This window comes from Rattus norvegicus, chromosome 8 (assembly GCF_036323735.1).
Source record: "Rattus norvegicus strain BN/NHsdMcwi chromosome 8, GRCr8, whole genome shotgun sequence".
NCBI classification, from domain to species: domain Eukaryota; kingdom Metazoa; phylum Chordata; class Mammalia; order Rodentia; family Muridae; genus Rattus; species Rattus norvegicus.
Genome location: NC_086026.1, coordinates 53671258 through 53684834, shown reverse-complemented (window position 1 = coordinate 53684834; position 13577 = coordinate 53671258). Strand labels below are relative to the sequence as shown.

The 13577-nt window shown below is 48.0% G+C and overlaps 1 protein-coding gene across 1 annotated transcript; it reads left to right on the top strand.

The window, feature by feature from the left end:
• Positions 1 to 6848: 6848 nt before the first annotated feature.
• Positions 6849 to 8841, top strand: Upk2 (uroplakin 2). Its single transcript, NM_001109523.1, has 5 exons — positions 6849 to 6984; positions 7418 to 7549; positions 7678 to 7816; positions 8062 to 8132; positions 8498 to 8841. The coding sequence occupies exons 1-5, from the start codon at positions 6909 to 6911 to the stop codon at positions 8632 to 8634; spliced, it is 555 nt and encodes a 184-aa protein (NP_001102993.1). The 5' UTR covers positions 6849 to 6908; the 3' UTR covers positions 8635 to 8841.
• The last annotated feature ends 4736 nt before the right edge of the window (positions 8842 to 13577 follow it).

Sequence of the window (13577 nt, the reverse complement as noted above, 5' to 3'; positions counted from 1 at the left end):
CCTGGGCTGTTGGTCCTGGGTTCTATAAGAAAGCACGCTGAGCAAACCAGTAAGCAGTACCCCTCCATGGCCTGTGCATCAACTCCTGCCTCCAGGTTCCTCACCTGTTCGAATTCCTGGCCTGACTTCCTTTAGTAATCAACAGTAATGTGTAAGCTGAATAAATCCTCCTCTCTCCAATTTGATTTTTGGTCATGGTGTTTTGTTGCATTAGAAACCCCAACTAAGACATGGCCTAAGCTGGCCCTAGAGCTGCTATAGTTCAGGCTGGCCTTGAACCTATAAATCCTTCTGCCAAAGTCTCTTGAATACTGGGATTATAGGTGTGCAGCATCTTCCCTGGCTATTCTGAGCTCTATTTCTTCTTTTTTTTTTTAAATTTATTTATTTACTTTATGTATGAGTACACCATATCTGTTTTCACACACACCAGAAGAGGGCATCAGATCCTATTACAGATGGTTGTGAGCCACCATGTGGTTGCTGGGAATTGAACTCAGGACCTCTGGAAGAGCAGTCAGTGCTCTTAACCGCTGAGCCTTCTCTCCAGCCCCTGAGCTCTATTTCTTTCCCCGCCTCCCTCCTATCTGCTTGCCTGTCTCTTGTTTTTGAGACAAGGTCTCACGTCGACCAGGTTGGCTTCAAACTTCTGATCACCCTGCCTTTAACCTTCCAATGTCGCTGGTCTCAAACTCTTGGCTCAAGCAATCCTCCTACCTCAGCTTCTCAAGTAGTTAGAGCTACGGGTGCACACCAGCTCGCCAGGCCACCTCTGGGGTTATCCTATGGGCCGCACAGATTAATTCTGACATGATGGGAAGAGGTTCCACAAAGTCACAAATGTGAGGAAACAGGAAGCAGGGAGCATTATGGGTCATCATGGAGGAAGCCTGCAATCATGACACCTCCAACTTAAAGGCTCCACAGGGAGCATTCTTCGTCCACCCCGCCATTCAAGTCTGATCTGAACCATAAATCTGGAGGTCATTTGTTCTGTCGTCACCACTGATGGAGATGCCACTACAGCCTGCTCTTTTTATTCTGATGGCCACAGCCTGGCCACTCAGTTTTCTTTTCTCTTGGGTAGTTCTGTTCCTCAGTCTCCTCACCTCATATCTGACCAGGTGCCAGTCTGTCCTCTATACTGCCAGGGGGATCCATGTCAGAATGACCCCTACAGAACTTTGGTGAAGAATCTCAAAGGCGAAAATTCAAACCTTCAGCAAAGGATATAAGTCAGCCACCAGAGTAGCTGAGGCTACCATCAGGCCCCTTCTTGAGGAAGAAGTTTGTAGTTTCTAGGTGTGAGACTAATTCAAGTCCCTCAGCCTTTCCAAATGCAGATTCCACCTCCCCTCAACCCTGCCACTGGCATGGTGGCTCACAACCATTTGTAATGGGATCCAATGCCCTCTTATGGTGTGTCTGAGGACAATGATGGTGTTCTCTCTCTCTCTCTCTCTCTCTCTCTCTCTCTCTCTCTCTCTCTCTCTCACACACACACACACACACACACACACACACACACACCAAAGTAAAATCTTAAAAGGGGGAGAGGAGAACAAGATGGATCACTTAAATCAGTATTTATTGAATCAGATACTTTCCTAGGCACCCTTAAATAAATTAGCTGGATTGATAATCACCATATTCCCACGAGATGGGTTTTATTTCATTTCTATAGAAGTGGAAACTATAGTGGCTGGAGAGACAGCTCTGTAGTTTAAAGTACTTGTTGCTCTTACAGAGGTCCAGGGTTCAGTTCCCAGCACCACATGGCGGCTCACAACCATGTATAACACCAGTTCCCCAGATCTGATGGCCTGACTTCCAAGGGCACCAGCCCAGATGGTGCCCACACAGGCAAAACACACAGGCACACACAGGCAAAACATTCATAACATAAGTAAATTTACAAAGGGGGGCGGAATAGAGAGCTGACTCAGCAGTTAAGTGCACTGACTGCAACTTTCAGAGGTCCTGAGTTCAAATCCCAGCAACTACATGGTGGCTCACAACCATCTGTAACAGGATCTGAGGCCCTCTTCTGGTGTGTCTGAAGATAGCAACAGTGAACTCATATAAATAAAATAAATAAATCTGTTTAAAATAAATAAATCCACTTGAGGGGCTGGGGATTTAGCTCAGTGATAGAGCGCTTACCTAGGAAGCGCAAGGCCCTGGGTTCGATCCCCAGCTCCGAAAAAAAGAACCAAAAAAAAAAATCCACTTGAAATGGCAACTACAATTTGAAGAATCAAGGAAGATAACTTAGCCAAGGTCAAAAGATGAACTGTTTGGGGCAAATGGTTATTTTGGCCTTAAAAAAAAAAAGTGTTTTCAGGTCTCTTCCAAGCCTAAATGATGGAATTTTCCTTTTGGCTATAGCATCATCCAGCCTCAGATATTTAGGAAATGGTCCAGCCTCAGACATTTAGGGAATGGTCCAGCCTCAGACATTTAGGGAATGGTTCTCAACATTTCCAACAAACCAGCATTTGGTGAGCATCACCTCTGGCTTCTAGGCCCAAGCCCTCAGGGTGTCCACTGTGCTCCTGGATCTCAGGTCTCAATTCTCTTTCTGCATCTTTGCCCTAAATCATTTTTATGTTTGTCATGTCTTGTTAGACCCCAGTTCAAGAGAAATGAACACAGCTTCCCATTTTCAAGTTGGGGAAAAAAAACGGTTCAAAGCAGCTCACCCAAAGTTGTAAGTCAACACTCACCACCAGAGTACAACGACCACCATCAGTGTCTGGCATGCCTCGTGAGACAGGCATATTTTTCTAGTTGACTGGGAGGTAGAGACCTATTGAGGTAGGACTGTGGATCTATCAGGCAGACCTTGGTTCTGATCCCAATTCTTCAGGCTGCAGAACGACTGTAGTTCAAGAAGGTGACATAGACTGCAGTCCCAGAAGAGGGGGTCTGTTTTAAGAGCTGGCTGAGCAGAAGAGGAAAGTGAAGGGCCCAAGGGGCAAGAACTTATCCCACTTATCATAGCGGTACCACCTCGATTACTCCAGGGGCATCCCTGGTACTCAATAAATGTCTGTGGGCTTGAGGAGCATATATGTAAGGAGGAAGGAGAGGGAACTTGAGGGAATTCATATTCAAGAATCAAGGAGAAGACAGGATTTAGGGGAGAGAGTCCAGACATTTGGCCCTGATTCCCTTACTTAGCCACTAGAAAATCCTCCAGAGGTACAGGGTGCTGTGACTTTAAATGATCTCAGTACTGTCAGTGAAGCCACTCTGCTCAAAGAGTTATCCTCTTGCTCCTGTGCTGGGCCTCCCCCTCCTCTCAGCTCCCCAAACCCTTCTCAGCCACTGTGATGGGATAATTAGATGCGAGAGCTCAGCACAGATGATGCTCCAGTTGCTTAGCAACTAATGGTTTCCATGGAGACCGCAAAGCACAGCCTCCAGAGCAGCCAGTGAGCAGCTCGGCAGGGCAGGGAGAAGACGCAACTCTGCTCCTCCAGAAACCTGGGGAGGGTTAGGGTGGGGAAGGTGAGGGGGGTATTGGAGGGAAATGGAAGGGCTTAAAGGCACAGGACCCTCATATCCCTTTAAAAATGTGACCAGAGATCTGTTCTTTCCATTCCCACTCTGTCTCACTTCTAATTTCAAATGGGGCTTAAGAGTGAACCTATGTGCTCTGCTCTGCAGTAAACCAGTCCTCTCCCCGATTCCTACTTAGCCCAGATGGGAAGAGACAGCTCCTAAACCCTTATGTAAACACTGTGCTATGTTGAGGCTTGAGGCTTGCCAGGAAGAGCTCCTGACCCTGACACCCCATCATGTAGCCCTCTTCCCCACTGCCAGTTCTCCTTCATGTGTGATCTTTCTGTGTGTAAAGTGAGGATAAGATCTCATCTAAAGGGGACAAAAGCCAAGGAGCCGGAAAAGCAGAACTCAGTTCCAGTTCTCCACCCAAAGGCAGCCTGTCCTGGCAGCTCGAGGAAGACCTCTGTCCTGTTTTGCATTTGTGTGTGTGTGTGTGTGTGTGTGTGTGTGTGTGTGTATGAGTGTGTGTGTCTGTGTGTGTGAATGTGTGTGTCTGTGTGTGTCTGTGTGTATGAGTGTGTGTCTGTGTCTGTGTATGAGTGTATATGAGTGTGTGTGTATGAGTGTATATGAGTGTGTGTGTCTCTGTGTATATGAGTGTGTGTGTGTGTGTGTGTATGTGTGTGTGTGAGTGTATACACCAATAGAGCATCTGCTAACTCCAAATGTGAGTCAGTGTCTCTGCCTTACCTGTAAGCACCTTAGGAAGTTTTAGGAAACCGTGAGACAGCTCAACAGGTAAAAACTCTTGCCACTGGGTTGAGGATTTAGCTCAGTGGTAGAGCGCTTGCTTAGCAAATGCAAGGCCCTGGGTTCGGTCCCCAGCTCCGAAAAAAGAAAAAGAAAGAAAGAAAAAAAAAAAAAAACCTCTTGCCACCAAGCCTGACGACTGATTGATTGACACTTTGATCCTCAGAAGCCTCATTGTGAAAAGAGAGAGTCAACTCCCACAACTTGGTCTATGACCTCCACATATACACTGTAGCACGCATACGGGCATCCACATACCCAAAATAATAAATGCAAATTTAAATTTTTGAAAGAAATGCAGTTTCATGTTTTACCTCAGACCCACCGAATCAGAAGCTGCATCTGATCCAGTTTCCTAGCAGTCCCTTGCACGGTAAATTTGGAGACACTCAGGTGCGAGCTCTTCCTGCTCCCTACCAGAGCCCCTAAGTTCTGTCTTCTATGCCCCCCTACACACATCTAAGACTTTAAGTCTACCCACCATGGAGGAAAGGACAGAATCCCATCAGCCCTTCACGCCCCCCACTTTTCTACTAGGACCCAACCCTTTCTCTGGGATTGGGGGAAATAGGTGGTTCCTAGAGCAGACCCTGCAGAGTTTTCCCATCTGAGAAAGCCACACCCCTGCAGCCACTTTGTAGTGACAACCTGAGTCTCAGGTTCCACATCTTTAAAAAGCAGTGCTGTTCAAGAGGGCTTGCAGAGCCCCTGGCCAGTGTCCAGAGGAGGGGTGACTGAATTCACATTGCTCTTCCACGACTGGAGAACCTCCATCTGTTCTCTCATTTAGCCCAGGGCAGGAAGCAGCCAGAGAAGCTGTGGCTGGTGTTGTTTTTCCCCAACAGAAAATAGTATTTGTCATCCCAGGGGTCGAAACCCAGAGCCACATGCACAGAGTCCACCACTGAGCTACACCCCAGCCCTCAGACCCATCTTTTGTTGTTACAGGCTTGTTTTGTCTTGAGGAGTTTTGTTACTATTTTTTGTTTGGTTTTTGTTTATGTTTTTGCTTTTTTGTTTGTTTTTTTCTTTTCTTTTCTTTTCTTTTCTTTTTTTTTTTTTTCGGAACTGGGGACCAAACCCAGGGCCTTGCGCTTGCTAGGCAAGCGCTCTACCACTGAGCTAAATCCCCAACCTTTTTTGTTTGTTCGTTTGTTTGTTTGTTTGTTTGTTTGTTTTTGATATAAGGTTTCTCTGTATAGTCCTTGCTGTCCTGGAATTCAGTCTATAGACCAGGTTAGCCTCAAACACAGATATCCACTTGTTTCTGTCTCCCAAGTGCTTCAGTTAGAATCATGGGCCACCATCACCTCTCCCTGCTTTTGTTGTTACTCTTGTTGATTTTTGCTTGTTTGTTTTAAAAGATTTATATATATATATATATATATATATATATATATATATATATATATATATATATGAGTACATTGTAGCTGTCTGCAGACACACCAGAAGAGGGCATCAGATCTCATGACAGATGGTTGTGAGCCACCATGTAGGTGCTGGGAATTGAACTCAGGACCTCTGGAAGGGCAGTCAGTGCTTTTAACCACTGAGCCATCTCTCCAGCCCTGTTTGTTTGTTTTTTTGAGACAGGATCTCTCAACATAGCCCTGGCTGTCCTGGAACTCACTCTGTAGACTAGGCTGGCCTCAAGTTCTCAGAGATCCTCCAGCCCCTGTGTTTTGAGTGCTGGAATTAAAAGCGTACACCACTGTGTACACTGTTTCACTGGACTGGTTTTGAGACAGGGTCTCCCTGTATAACCCAGGGTGACCAGAAACTCACTGTGTAACCTAGGCTGGCAAAAACAAACAAACAAACAAACAAACAAACAATACAAATACCTCAAGACAAAATACACCTGAAACTCGGGATCTTCCAGTCTCTTGTTTCCTGAGGTTTTTCTTCTTTACTCTCTACCAGCTGAACAAACCCTTGCTGTCCAGGTCTGTTTGTACATACACCACAGCCCACTACCCTTGCTGGACTGGACCAGTGTTTGCTTGGTAACTTTCCCAGACCTCCCTTGTCTCCACCCTCTGGAGAAATCTCAAGACTCATACTGACACCTTCAGCTTCTCCCAGAGCGGCAGTTTTTTGGGCCTCAGTTAACACCAGAACTGGATCTCTCTGGCTCTGCTATCCCCATCCTACCCAACCAACCTCCTCTCTCTCATCCTTACTAACCAAAGCCCTTTCGATCTTTGGGGGTTTTCCCTCATAGCAGGGCAATTTTAGAACTCATGGCCCTCCTAGGGAAACTCCTACCTCCAGGACGCAGACACATGTACAGGAACCCTGTGCTTCAGACAGGGGAGTTCCAGAGTCATACTCCCCTCCAGCTAACTAAGCTGCCAGGACCCAGCCAGAGCATCCCCCTTTAGGCCTGAGGGCCAGCTCCCCATCCTGAAAAACCTGTCTGGGGGCCCTCCCTGAGGCTACAGTGCCAAGGGGCAAGTTGGACTGGATTCCCAGCAGCCCCTCCCATTCCAAGACAAAAATCAGCCACCCTGGGGCAGGGCCTCATTGGCCCTGGAAGCCCCAGCCTGCCTGAAGCTGTTCCAGGATCCAGTTCCCAGCACAGTATGGCATCCACACTGCCTGTCCAGACCTTGCGCCTGTTTCTGATTTTGCTGGCTGTCCTGGCTCCCGGGGCTGCAGGTCTCTATTTCTGGTGGGAGGGAGGAGGGTTTCAGAGTTCTAGACTGGGAGCATTGTCTCTCCCAGGGCTCTCAACGAGAGCTTTGGTCTAGCTGACTGGGGTTGAGAGTTACTTGTGGTAGGGATCAGGTGACAGATTCCTGGGCTTCTTCCAGATCTAGGAGTAGAGAAATATGGGGAAGGGTCTAAGGTTTGTGTGGGTTGGGCGAGACTGGGGACTGACTGGATGCCAAAGTCTAGTCCAGTTCCCAAGCACTGCGGCGGCGTACCCACCATCTGCAGCTCAAGCCTGCCATCTGGTGGTCATATCCATTCGGTCCTGTTCTGTCTCGGCACCCTTTGCAATGATCACCCATCCACCCCCACCCCACCCCCCAGCCCTGAGTTAAGAGAGGGCTAACTCCTTCTGGTTTTCCTCTTGGCTCTCTAACAGACTTCAACATCTCAAGCCTCTCTGGTCTGCTGTCCCCAGCGCTAACAGAAAGCCTGCTAATTGCCTTGCCTCCCTGTCACCTCACCGGAGGTAATGCCACATTGATGGTCCGGAGAGCCAATGACAGCAAAGGTAGGCCTCCCTTGTACCCATTTATTCTCCTCATCTCAACCCCTCTTAACGACACCCAAAAGCTGACCGTTTTACAAGAGTGGACTGCTAGAAAACTGATCTTGCCTTTCACTCCAATTTCCCATCAGTGGTTAAGTCGGGCTTTGTGGTGCCTCCGTGCCGTGGGCGCAGGGAGCTTGTGAGCGTGGTGGACAGCGGGGCAGGCTTCACCGTCACAAGGCTCAGCGCATATCAGGTGACAAACCTCACACCAGGAACCAAATACTAGTAGGTACCAACGGACACCCGTGGGGGTGGGACACAGAAAGGGGAGCGGAGGTGGGGTGAGAGTAGGGAGTTGCTGGTAAGCATGGGTTAGGGAGGGTGCAGCTAAAGGGTATGAAATGTGAACCTCCACCCCAGGAGGGCACAAATGGGAGGCATAACTGGAAGATGGAGGCTGGAACCCCTCCTCCCACGTGCCAGATACCTACTGGGGGGTCTCTGCTTTCTCTCAACTCCCACCTCTAAAGCATATCCTACCGAGTACAGAAGGGGATGTCCACTGAGTCCAGTCCAGAGACTCCCATGTCCACGCTTCCCCGTAAGTAAAATGCCTACCTCAGTGGCCACACACTTCCTTGAACTCCGGCTCTATCCCCCAGAGCAAGTTATCTAAACTGTTTTCAGAGCTCTCACTCTCTCTCCTGCAGTGTTTGGTATGGCCACCTCCTGTTCATTCATCTGCTGAACTAAAGGTTCCTTGTGCAGAGGGACGATGTCCTATTAGATCTCCTTGGTGGCTCCCAAGCACTGCTGGGAGGGAGGTCCATGTTGGCTTGACTGGTTGGCTGGATAACTAGTTGAACTGATGCTGGTGGCTACTCGGAGGCTGGACTAAGCTGCAAACCACAGGGTTGCTAGGGACCCCACTCAACTCACAAAGGTTTCCCTGTCTTCTTCTGACAGGAAGAAACATGGAGTCTATCAGGTTAGGAATGGCCCGGACAGGAGGCATGGTGGTCATCACGGTGCTGCTGTCTGTGGCCATGTTCCTGTTGGTCGTGGGACTTATCATTGCCCTGGCACTGGGTGCCCACAAATGAAGGCTCTCCTGCAGCCCAGGCTCTTCCAAACAGGCAGCAGTTACCGGCTTCTCCTCCCTCTCCCTGCCCTCTTCACTGAGTCCATTCCTGACAGTACCCCTCTCTCTGCTTCCAACACTCCCTGCCAGCCCCCCACCCCCCGAAGTCCCACCAAAGCTGATTTTTCTCTTAACTGTACTTAATTCTCACAATAAAGGCTGACCCACGACCTGTGTCGTTGATGGTGTCTGTGTGAGTCACCGCTTTAGCGGGTTCCCTTATGCATATATCTAAAACATCAAGGTCAATGGCATATGCATGTCATTCTCTCTAGCCCCAAACCCTGAAGGTGACTTCCCAGGTGTGAGGCAAGCAGGGGCAGAGACAATGACAGCACTCCAAGCCCCAGAGCTAAGTTGTGGGTTCTGCCCTCAAAAGATGATCCAAGCAGGACTCTGAGTTAGGCAGGGGGTAGGCGCTGGATCCCCATGTGAGGGTGTGGCAGGGACACTGACAGAGCTTAGGGAAGTGCTAGAGAAAACATAGATGGGAAAGGCTCTGAAGCCTGGGTAAAGACCATGCTACCAAGAGCTGAGATGGAAGCCCCCTGCAGGAGAGGGGACAAGGGTAACACTGGTAATCAGGCAGGGATGTCACCCTCGTCCATATTTAAACTTTAGTTTTGTTCTATGAAAGTTTTATTTATTTGGGGTTTTGTTTGTTTGTTTGAGACAGGGTTTCTCTGTGTAGCTCTGGCTGACCTGGAACTCTGTAGACCAGGCTGGCCTCAAATTCACAGAGATCCACCTGGCTCTGCCTCCTGAGTGCTGCCACCACCACCCAATTAAATGTTTTGTTTTTCTCTCTCACGTGTGTGTGTGTGTGTGTGTGTGTGTGTGTGTGTGTGTGTGTGCGCGCGTGCCTGTGCATATAGTATGTTAAATACATTGCGGACAACTTTTGGGAGTCCATTCACTCCCTCCACATAGGTCCCAGGGATCAGACTCGGGTTTTTGGGTTTTCACCACACACAGTTACCCACTGAGACATCTCCCTGGCCTACCTCCTCGTTTTTGTCCTCACCAAGATGTATTCCTGGTGAGAAGCAGTGATCTTTTCTTTGCTTGTAGGGCGAAAACCCCAGTCTACAAGGTGATCTTAGGACCAGGTTTGAAACACACAGCTTCCTTTCAGCTTTTCCCACCATGCCTCAGTAGCCTGCTTGCTTTCTTGCCACAGGGCCTTTGCACAGAGGATTCCATGTGCCTAGACTGCCCTGTGACTGCTCTCAGGCCCTCCTGTTTTCATAGCTCACTGCCCCTTTCCCAGGGAAGTGTCTAACCTTCATCAACCCCTTCCTTCCCTCCACCCTCTGATTCCTGTCCTGCCCCACAGTGTTACATACACAGGCTCACAGTTGTGGGTGCGATGACTCAGTTGTCCCCTCCTCCAGACTGCAAGTTCCCTGAGACCAACTACTTTGATCTTAGGGACCTAAAACACCTGGTTCTTTAGAGCTGAGGACAGAGTAGGTACTCAGTAAATCTGTTGGTTTCAACTCTTGGGAGGTTGAGGAGGATTGCCCAAGTTCAAGGCCACCCTGGACTATATAGTGAATTCCAGAACAGCCTGGGCTACAGAGAGAGACCCTATCCCTTATACGTTTTGGTTGTGAGCCTAGCCTTTAATGGCTGAGCCCAAGAGACCCTAACTCAAAAAACAGAACAAATACAGAGGGAGGTGAGACAGTTCGGCAGAAAAGGCTCCTGCCAGCGAGTCAAGGACCTGAGTTCAATCCCCAGAACCCACATGAAGTTGCAAGAAGAAAACTGAACCCACACAGATGTCCTCAGACTTCCACACATGCACTGTGGCATGAAAGTTTCAACCACCATGCATGTACACACACACACACACACACACACACACACACACACACACACACACTAAACCTACTTAAAAAATAGAAAATAAGGGGTTGGGGATTTAGCTCAGCGGTAGAGCGCTTGCCTAGCGAGCGAAAGGCCCTGGGTTCGGTCCCCAGCTCCGGAAAAAAAAAAAAAATAGAAAATAGACTGGAGGGGAGGGGGAGGGGGGAGGGGGAAAAAGGGGATAACATTTAAAATGTAAATATGTAAAATATCCAATTAAAAAAAAACTGGGGCTGGAGAGATGGCTTAGTGGTTAAGAGCACTGACTGCTCTTCCAGAGGTCCTGAGTTCAAAACCCAGCAACCACAAGGTGGCTTACAACCATTTGTAATGAGATCTGATGCCCTCTTCTGGTGTGTCTGAAGACAGCTACAGTGTACTTATATATAATAAATAAATAAATCTCTAAAAAAAAAAAAAAAGACAACTGAGGGGCTGAAACAAACAAACAAAAACCAGACTAGAGGGTTGGCTCAGTGGTTAAGATTACTGATTGCTGGGGTTGGGGATTTAGCTCAGTGGTAGAGCGCTTGCCTAGCAAGCGCAAGGCCCTGGGTTCGGTCCCCAGCTCCGAAAAAAAAGAAAAAAAAAAAAAAAAAGATTACTGACTGCTCTTCCAGAGGGCCTGGTTCAATCAATTCCTAGCACCTACATGGGGGCTCATAACCTTTGATTACTCCAGTTTCAGGGAACATGATACCCTCTTCTGCTATGTGCTGGTACTGCATGCACACAGGTGCCCAGGTAGACAGAGGCAAAACACCTGGGTATATAAAATGAAAATAAGGGGTTAGGGATTTAGCTCAGTGGTAGAGCGCTTGCCTAGGAAGCGCAAGGCCCTGGGTTCAGTCCCCAGCTCCGAAAAATAGAAAGGAAAAAAAATAAAATGAAAATAAGTAAATCTTATAAAGGGGCGGGATGGGGGAGAACTGGAGACATGGCTCAGTGGTTAAGAGCACTGACTCTTTCAGAGGTCCTGAGTTCAAATCCCAGCAACCACATGGTGGCTCACAGCCATCTGTAATGGGATCCAATGCCCTGTGCTGGTGTGTCTGAAGACAGCTATGGTGTATGCATATATAATAAACAAACAAACAAACAAATAAATCTTAAAACAAAAAAAGGAGGCAGAGACAGGTCATCCAGAGCTACATAGTTTCAGGCCAGCCAGGGCTTTATAGAGAGGCCCTGCCTCAAAACAAACAAACGAACAAACGAACAGGGGCTGGGAAGATGAGTCTGTGGGTAAGAGCACTTGCTGCTCTTGCAGAGAACCCACGGTTGGTTCCCAGCACTCACCTCACTGTAACTCCAGCGCAGGAAATCCATCGCCCATTTCTGGCCAACACTCAGGCCCTCACGCATCCACATAAAATGAAATAATTCAACAAAACTTGAAAAGACATTTTATTTTGAATCCCCTGGGTTAGCATTCCCTCAGGCTTTGCCCCACAGTTACCTGGCAAGAGCTGTTTGCCCCCTCCTCTCTCACATCTTATTCTCTTGCTCTCTGCCCCTTCTCTCCCTGCCCCTTCTCCCTCCCTCCCTGTCTCCCTTCCCTTCTCTCTCCATGTGTTGCTGGCCAACTTCTCCTCTTCTCTGTCTCTTTCTCTCTCTCTTTATCTACTCCCTCAAATCCCCTCCCCATGCCCTAAATAAACTATTTTATACTATGTCCGTTGTATGGCTGGTACCTCAGGGGGAAGGAATGCTTCAACATGGGCCCACAGAGGCACCCCCTTCCACCTCACCATACCTCATCTCTATCAAACATTTCCTGACTCTCTCTTTTTTATAAAGCTCAACACCTTGTATGTCTGTGATGGGAAGAGAAATGGTAGGTATTCATGAGTGCAGGTGACATGGAAGCCAGAAGGTGTTAGGTTCAGGTCCCCTTAATCAGAAGTTACAAGTGGTCATCGAACTCAGAACTCAGGTCCTCTGGAAGAGGAGCAGAGCTGGCTTTTAACCTCTCTAGCCTCACTTCCTGCCCTTCCTTTCCAGCCAACTAGACAAAGTCCTTGTATAACAGCCCTGACTGTCCTGGAATATACTCTGTAGACCAGGCTGGCCTCAAACTCCAAGATCTGCTTGCTTCTGCCTCCGAGGGCTGGAATTAAAGGCATGTGCCCCCACTGCCCAGCTCCCCCCTTAAAGACAAGGTCTCAATGTGTAGTTCCAGCTCATCTAGAAATCACTGTATAGATCATATTGGCCTCAAACTCACAGAGTTCTGCCTATATTTGCCTTCAGTTCTGGGACTAAACACATGCATTGCCATGTCTAGTATTAAATAAAAATTCGTAACATTTTTAAATTTTAAAACAAAAACCAGCCTGGCAGTGGTGGTGCATGCCTTTAATCCCAGCACTCAGGAGGCAGAGGCAGGTGGATCTCTTGAGGCAAGCCTGTTTTACAGAGTGAGGTCCAGGACAGCCAGGGCTACACAGAAAAACCCTGTCTCGAAAAAAAAAAAAAACGACAACAACAACAAATTACTTAATTGCTTTTAGAGTCTTTATATGAATGTTGTGGTTTGAATGAGAATGGCTCCCATTGGCTCATATATTTGAATACTTGGTGGAACTGTTTTGGGAAGGACTGGGAGGTGTGGCCTTGTTGGAGGAGGTGTGTCACGGCAGGGTGAGCTTCAACATTTTTTTTAAAGATTTATTTAATGTATATAAGTACACTGTCACTGTCTTCAGATACACCAGAAGAGGGCATTAGATCCCATTACAGATGGTGGTTGTGAGCCACCATGTGGTTGCTGGGATTTGAACTCAGGACTTCTGGTAGGGCAGTCAGTGCTCTAACCACTGAGCCATCTCTCCAGCCCAAAGCTTCAACATTTCAAAAGCCCATGCCAGGCCCAGTCTCTCTGTGTCTCTGTCTCTGTCTCTCTCTGTGTCTCTGTCTCTGTCTCTCTCTGTGTCTCTGTCTCTGTCTCTCTCTGTGTCTCTGTCTCTGTCTGTCTCTCTGTCTCTCTCTCTCTCTTTGCCTCTAACTTTCAGTTAAAATATAGCTCTGAGC